Source organism: Cavia porcellus, unplaced genomic scaffold (assembly GCF_034190915.1).
Source record: "Cavia porcellus strain 051 isolate PalLab524CR breed Dunkin Hartley unplaced genomic scaffold, mCavPor4.1 scaffold_9, whole genome shotgun sequence".
NCBI classification, from domain to species: Eukaryota; Metazoa; Chordata; class Mammalia; order Rodentia; family Caviidae; genus Cavia; species Cavia porcellus.
In genome coordinates, this window is record NW_026947492.1 from 48508447 (window position 1) to 48516195 (window position 7749).

Here is a 7749-nt window from a genome sequence, read left to right on the forward strand (position 1 = left end):
GACCCTTTTCTATTGCTGGTGGGAGTGTAAACTGGTACAACTATTATGTAAGTCAGTAGAGAGAGTCCTCAAAAAACTAAAACTAAAGGTTTCATTTTATCCAGCTGTTCCCCTTCTAGGTATCTTTCTAAGTTAAAAGCATCATCCTGCAGTGATATATGCATAACAGCATTTATAGCTGCACAATTTATAATAGCTAAATCTTGGAAAAAGCCCATATACCCATCAACAGATGTATAGATAAAGAAAATGTAGCATTTACACACAATGGAGTAATACCTTGCCATAAAGGACAAAGTAGAGTCATTTGTAGAAAAATAGGAGCACCTCAAGGCCATAATCTTAGGCAAAATAAATTTATTATTACACAAGTGTAAATATCCCTGTGTTCTCTTGTGTAAGAAACCCAAAGGGTAAATAAGAGATATAATGAAGGATAGATCTTAGCAAATAGGAAGAACATAAAATATTCAAATAGGAAGGTGAACAAGGGAGTGGAGGAGGAAGGAAGGAAAAGGAAAAAAAGAATGAAAGGAGAAATGGAAACAAAAATTTTGTAAATGGGGAGGAAAAGAGTTAAAGGGAGTGGAGGGGGATAGAAAAATAATTAGTTGTACAAGTACAAATTCCCTATGATGAATGTGATTCATATGTATGACAAATATATAATTAAAAAATAAAGTTAAAAATGGGAAAAAACCCTATTTTTAACTTGCATGTGTTGAATCACAATTTGAGGTTAAATTTGTAGCTATTTCTTTTCCTTTGTGAATTTAATTTTTCATTTCTCTTTTAACATGTTGATATTTTATTAATGTGTGTAAGTTCTTTAGAAAATATAAATCGTGTCTGACATCTTTATTGTGGATATTTCTTTAGATTTGATTTTTGCTTTTGACATTTATTCAACACACATTTATCTGAGGCTATCCAATATGTCAGGTACCGATGTAATCACCAAGGATGAAAGAGACACAGTTTCTACCCCTCATGATATTAAACTTAATGGAGAAATCAGGCAGATAAGCAATGACTGCAATAAAATAAAGCCTTCTTATGCCTCATCAGAAGTATAATGAGCCTACTGTAGAGGCCCTAAAAGAGGTGAGTGGACAATCCTACATGTAGAGGGCACAGAAATCTTCATAGAGGAGATGCTTCTTGACTAAGTATAAAAAGTTGAGCAAATTACTGAAGTGATAAGGGACATTCCAGGCAGAATATCTACAAGCAGGGCCAGAAATCTGGTTGACATTGTAGAGAATAAAATGTCAGACAATTCCAGAAGATCAAAAAGCTAGAGAAACCTCATAGTTTTAAAAACTGTACCTAATAATAGGTTTTTCAATGAAGTCTAATTCTCTGCTTTCCCTTTTTGAGCTAAGAAAGTCCTTCCAGAACCTGAGACTTGATTCTTTTCATTTTCTTCCAGCTTCCATTGTTGATACTTTGATTTTTTAAAAATTTTTACATTACATTGAACTATTTAATTCATTGGAATTGACTTTACTATATGATAGCAAGCCTCATTTGGATCTTTTTGTTGTTGTTTTAATGTTTACATCTGTATTGTTCATTAAACTTTTTCCTGTAACCTTATACACGAGTTTTAAAAAAAGGAGTGCTGAATATCTAATAAAGATTACCTGTTCTCAGATAAAAACAATTATAAGGGAAACAAAAGAAATTTCTCCTTGGTTTGCTGCTTCGATATTGAAACAGCAAAACTCACCTGGATCAAACAGTAGGGGGCAGACTTCTATCCATTAAGGTCCTAGCTTCCAAAGCATACTACTGCAACTTTATAGAATACACACTTTGGAAGAGCCAACTGTGTTTATATAAGCAGTAATTTATTTTCATGACAACTGGAGGAGAGCGGGGAGGAAGAATAAGTCATTGTAAGATTTGTTCGTTTACTCCTACCACGAATTTAGGTAGACGGTTTCCTGACTAGAAGGTGAAAGGCTTCGGCACCTCTGTACTTTACTGGCCAGATAATGGCTAAGAACTAGGGGCTGACTGGTTAGAATGGTGAACGTAACCTGAGCAGGCTGGGTCTGACCCTCGCCTTCCCTATTGTTACTTCACAGCATTCTGAAGGCCGGTCCACCAATCACAAGGCTCCTTGTTGGAAAAGCCAACTGCAGAGTAGTGCCAAGAGTCCCTAGCAACATCTTACAGCTTTGAAATCCGAGAGAGAAAGAGGGAGAGGGAGAGAGACTGGGGAGGCAGCTGTTTGTAGGCAGGCAAGTCTAAGCCTGAGGAAGGGCAGGCTCTCAGGATGGACACCCCAACCCCTGAGGGGTCCTTAAATAAGCAAAATGAAAAACTGCAATGCGAGGAAGAGGAGATGGGGTTTAAGGAGCTGGATGGGCTGAGGGAAGCTTTGGCCAACCTCCGGGGCCTGTCTGAGGAAGAAAGGAGTGAAAAGGCAATGCTCCGCTCCCGTATCCTAGAGCAGTCCCAGCTCATCTGCATCTTGAAGCGAAGGTCAGATGAGGCCCTGGAGCGCTGCCAGGTCCTGGAGCTAGTCAACACAGAGCTGGAGGAGAAGAGGATGCAGGAGGTGGAGAAGCTGAAGGCTCAGAGAAAACATGCCCAGCAGCTAGAGGAACGCTTTAAAACCCTGGCAGCCAACCATGAACTGATGATTCGCTTCAAGGATGAACACAAGAGTGAGAACATCAAGCTGAGGGAGGAGAATGAGAAGCTAAGGCTGGAAAACACCAACCTCTTCAGCCAGGCTCTGCAAGACAAGGAAGCCAGAGTACTGCAGCTCACCATCCAGAGTGAGGCTCTTACCAAGGAGCTGGAGGCTCTGAAACAGAGATGCACTCAGGATGCCAGCCAGGCACAGGCCCGAGAGAAAGAGCTACTAGAGCATCAGAGCCAGCAGGCCTGTGCCCATGCCAAGGAGATGGAGCAGCTGCACAGCCAGCTACAGAGCCTTAAACAACAGCACCAGGAAGCTGTGGAGCAGATGGTGAATGCCAGGGAGACACACAATAGGCTGAGCCAGGAGCTGCAGGCCAGCCTGCAGACAGTTACACAGGAGAAAGAGGAGCTGCTGCAGCTGTCCATGGAGAGGGGCAAGGTGCTTCAGAACAAGCAGGCAGAGATCCGCCAGCTCGAGGAGAAGCTGGAGACAGCAGATCTGGCCAGGAAGCATGCACTAGAGCGGTTTGAGCGAGAGGCAGCTGCTGTGGACAGCAACCTGAGAGTCCAAGAGCTGCAGCGCAAGGTGGATGGGATCCAAAATGCCTATGATGAACTCAGGCTGCAGTCAGAAGCCTTCAAAAAGCACACTCTGGATCTTTTAAACAAGGAGAGAGAGCTCAATGCCAAGCTACGCCATTTCCAACCATAAGGAAGCCTCTGCTTGTCCATCCCTTATTAATCGCAGGATTTGTGCCCTTCGCATTTTGGCAAGAGCTAAGATGATATTCCATTATTATACCTGTAAGCATAAAGGCAACTTAAAGAAAAGCTACTTTACTATGAAACTCTTTTCTTACTATTGTAAAGCTAATGCCAATGTTCAGTTCTACCATTGCAAATATACAATATTTACCAGCGTTCTTTCTGTACCTTTGAAGTCTTCTAAATTTGCTATCTGTCTTTCCTACCCTGTAACTTATTCACTCTCAGCATCAGGTGTCTTAATGTATCTTAGGATTTAAAATTAGCAGCTTCCATGTTTCAAATGAATCTAAAGTATACAATAAGATGTGCCATTATGAAAAAAATATAACACAATTAACTACTGCAGATAGGTAGGTTTATGGTCCCCCATAGTTGAGATAGGAAATAAATAGTTGATAACATAATTAATATTATGAGTACTTGGCAGAAAAGTGTCTGACTTTATTTTTCATGAGCTTGGGGAACAAAGATTTAGATTAGATTTATTCACCAAAATACTCCATATGAGCAATAAGATTAAAATAAATCAACCAATTTTTGTTTTTCCTGACAGCTCAGATTATATTCCATTTTCTATGTTTTCTCCATATAAAGGTAGGATTTACATAGGCAATAATGCAAATTCATGTAATCCACAATATGCTAACAGAAAAAAAGTCTTGGTTTGGGGTAACAAGTATTATCAAACTTGTTATAATTTACATAATAATTCATAGCAATTGTTTTCTGCTTCCATTGGTGTTTCTTGGAATTAACTTTTTCATTTTTAAAAATTAAGTTAAATGTGTGTATGCTTACTTATGACATTTTCATAGAAATCATTATAAAATATTATAGTTATACATATTTATGCAAAGTTCTTAAAGTTAATTGTTAAAAATACTGTATATTTCATTATTTTCCTGTTGTTATGGATATATAAACTTTCTTAGGAAGGTGACACTACAAAGAAATTTGTAGTGTAGAGTTTTTTTTCATCTGGTGCCAAGTATATCAAGATTTATACAAATTGGATTTACTAAAAAAAAAAAAAAAAAACTTGAGGCCTTTGTTAAATAAACCACTTCCAAGCAAGTGTTACCTCAGGGAATTTGTTAAACTTATTTTAAAAATAATTCTATTAAGATTCTGTTATTATGTACAATTTTTTCTTATCAAAATACAAACTACTGGGCTGGGGATTTAGCTCAGCGGCATAAGCACCTGCCTTGCAAGCGTGTGGTCATGAGTTCGATTCCTGGTATCTATAAAAAAAATTTTAAAAAATAGAAAGTACTTTGTTGGCTTGCAAGGACTGTTTGCTTCCTCTCCACAGCTTACAAAGAATCAGAGTATAAGAACTAATTTAGCCTAGTATCCTTTATTGAACCCATACTATTTATCATTGTGTTGAAGCAATTTGGAGATACTGTTTTGTTTATCACTTAGGGTTATTTAAGAAGGTAATTGTGTTCCTTCCTACTTCAAAGAAGAGGAAACTGGATTTCAGCAGTTTGTTTAAGACTACTTGGTCACTAGGGAGCTGAGATTTCCTGCTGAAATTGTTTTTCACAGAAAAGTAATTGTTAACTACTGAGTACCATGTACTGGCATAAGAACTGAGAATAAGCATAGTGATGCATTTTCTACCTTGGAAGGGCCCTGCCCGGTGTGCCACAGGGCAGGCTGTTTGTTATCACCCAAAACTCTAAAAGATTCGCCATCACTGGTCTAGTCTGGGAGGGTGGTGGAGGCACAACCAAAACCACTGCACACAGTGTGCTGTGTTTTCACACGAGGTGTTATGTGTTTTTAGCGGGGTCTGAACAGGATAACTCTGCCTGGAGACAAGGGTTGTGGTGGTGGAGAGGGCTCCCAAGGAAAACTAACATGTAAGCTGGTTCTTGAAATAGAATGTCATCATGTAGAAATAAGAAAGGATATGCAGAAGGAATAGAAGTTTTGAAAATGCCTACAATACTTAAGAAATTGTATAAGTACTTGGTACAGAGAAAGGTGACTACAAATTAAACCTGAAGAGTAGGTTGAAGCAAGAATATAGAGAATCTTAGCCAGGCTGACCTCTTCTATTGGAAGGAGGATGATGGAGGACAGAGGAGAGAAACACAAGCCTACAAATGGAAACTGTGGTCCCACTCCTCTTCCCATCCAGGTTCAGGCTGTGAGGGGCCTGGTTCACCTGTGTGTCAACAGTCTCTCCTTCCTCCTGCCTTTGCTGCCACCTTAGGTGGAGGAGGGTGCCCGTGAGGAGCATAGGGAGGGGCTAGACAGAGAGCAGTGCACGTGCCTAGAACATGGGTGAAAGGGAGATGGCCCACTTGCCTCAGCCATGCAGTATTACTCAAAGCCATGATCAAGAGTATATATTAGGCTGAACCATGTAAAGTTGATCCTAAGTGGTCAGATATGGGCCATTTTATCAAGTTCATTTGAATATCATTTTAAAAGATTTTAAAAGGAAAATGAGAAATGAGAAAAGTTAATGGCCAATGCCTAGAGATAATTGAGGAAAAGAACCCGCAACACAGACTAACAAAGTAAGGGGAATGTGTACCTATTGTGCACCAAGTGCTTTTCAGTTTACCCTCACACAGCTCTTCAGGGGAGTTTTCATCATCACTCTGTTACAGATGCAACAAGACAGACTCAGAGGTGGTGACTTGTGCAATGTGAAATTTGAACTGAAAGCTCTCGATCAAGACTTTATAAGTGTGTCACCTACACAGGACCCTATACTTGGCTTAATGCTCCATTTACACTGCAAAGAAATTCTCAATGTTTTAAATAAGGGACCTCACATTCCTTTTGTACAGGACATTACCAATAAGTATCTGGGAAAAAATTTACATGCACACACACCCCAGTAAAATCCATGTCCCCTTTCACCAAACTACCTCTGAAACAGTCTTAAAATTTCTTTCCTCCATGCTTGATGTCACCTTGCATTTCACTATCTCACTGGTCAGCGTATATTTGATCTGTGACCCAGAATTACATTCCGGGATGAGCAGTAAGTTTAACTGCTGTGGTCTGCTACTCTATACAGTGATGATTATCACTGGAACAAATCAGTAAGATATAAATTTTCCCCTTCCAACCCAATGCCTTTGATAAGAAAAAAAAACTACTTTCCAAAGAAAATCTGTATCATCATTGGGTTTGTCTTGAAAATCCACAAACAGATTCCCTAAAATGAAAGCAGAACAGAAATTGTAAAACTAAATACTGGTAATGTGTACATAGCCTTGTGTAGCTTAGTGAGATCTGTCCTAAGATTACTAAATGAGAAGGCTTTTGGTGCACCTCTGAGGAAGTCCTCTGGTTCTAAAAATTATAAGCTCTTGAGAGCTATTGGAAAAGTAAACTTAATATTTTCAGAGTACTCACTGTGTTAGTGGAAATGAATTTAAGTTAATTTGTTTTTAGTACAGATAGTTTTAATAGAAAATGTCGAGCAATTCCATTGTACTGCAGTCAAACTTCAATTACTATTTAAAGAGCATTTTTGAAAGAGTACTTGGCTTTCATTGGCCCATAGGCTCAGTGGGTGGCTCAGGACTGGAATTATTCTTTCCTCCTTAGTATGACTAGATGGAGAAAACTGAGCAGACACTTGAGATCCCACCTGTTGTTCCACAAAAGAAAGAGGACCACAGTTATGACTGTGCTCTTATAAGCCTACCCTGTCAAATCAGGAGGCTTGTCTTCCAGCATCAATTGGTCACAATTGAATTATCTTGAAATACCTCAGCCAAGCATCTTCTTTAGAGCATGTTTCTATTATTAATTTAGAGCAATTAGGATCCAGGTCTTGGACAGGAGTGAGGGCAGTCTCTGCTGCATAACAGAAGGGGCTGCCTGAGATAAGTAGATCACCGCCAGGAGGGATGAAGGGGGATGAATGTTCAGTGAGCCTCCAACAATGCATACTGTACTACATTTGCTGAGATTGCCAGATGCTTAGATCAGGTAGGGGGCATCTTTGTTTCTTTAATCACAAGTCTTAAAGAATCATCAGACACTGATTAATATGCTTTCTAATTGTGCTGTACCTATGGACAAATGACGCTATTTTCCAAAGATTAAAAGCATTAAACTTAGAGACTTGAGTCTATATATATGAATCTCTTACTTGAGGCTGTTGTCTTCTAAACATTTTTTTAAAATCCCATTTGGACAAAACTAATTCAAGGAAAACTTTCCCTTGCAAAATTTGCCTGGTCATTTATCACATTTACCTGACAACCTCCTTACTCTCCAGGTAGACAAAGGTACTTCTGCCTTTGGTAGTTGCCAGACTGCTCCTACTTAATGCTCAAATCC

The 7749-nt window shown here is 39.2% G+C and overlaps 1 protein-coding gene across 1 annotated transcript; it reads left to right on the top strand.

Moving 5' to 3' along the window:
• The first annotated feature begins 2155 nt into the window (after positions 1-2155).
• Ccdc89 (coiled-coil domain containing 89) lies at positions 2156-7526 on the top strand. Its single transcript, XM_013151166.3, has one exon. It carries the CDS (start codon positions 2285-2287, stop codon positions 3368-3370), a length of 1086 nt encoding a protein of 361 aa, XP_013006620.1. The 5' UTR covers positions 2156-2284; the 3' UTR covers positions 3371-7526.
• Positions 7527-7749: the final 223 nt, after the last annotated feature.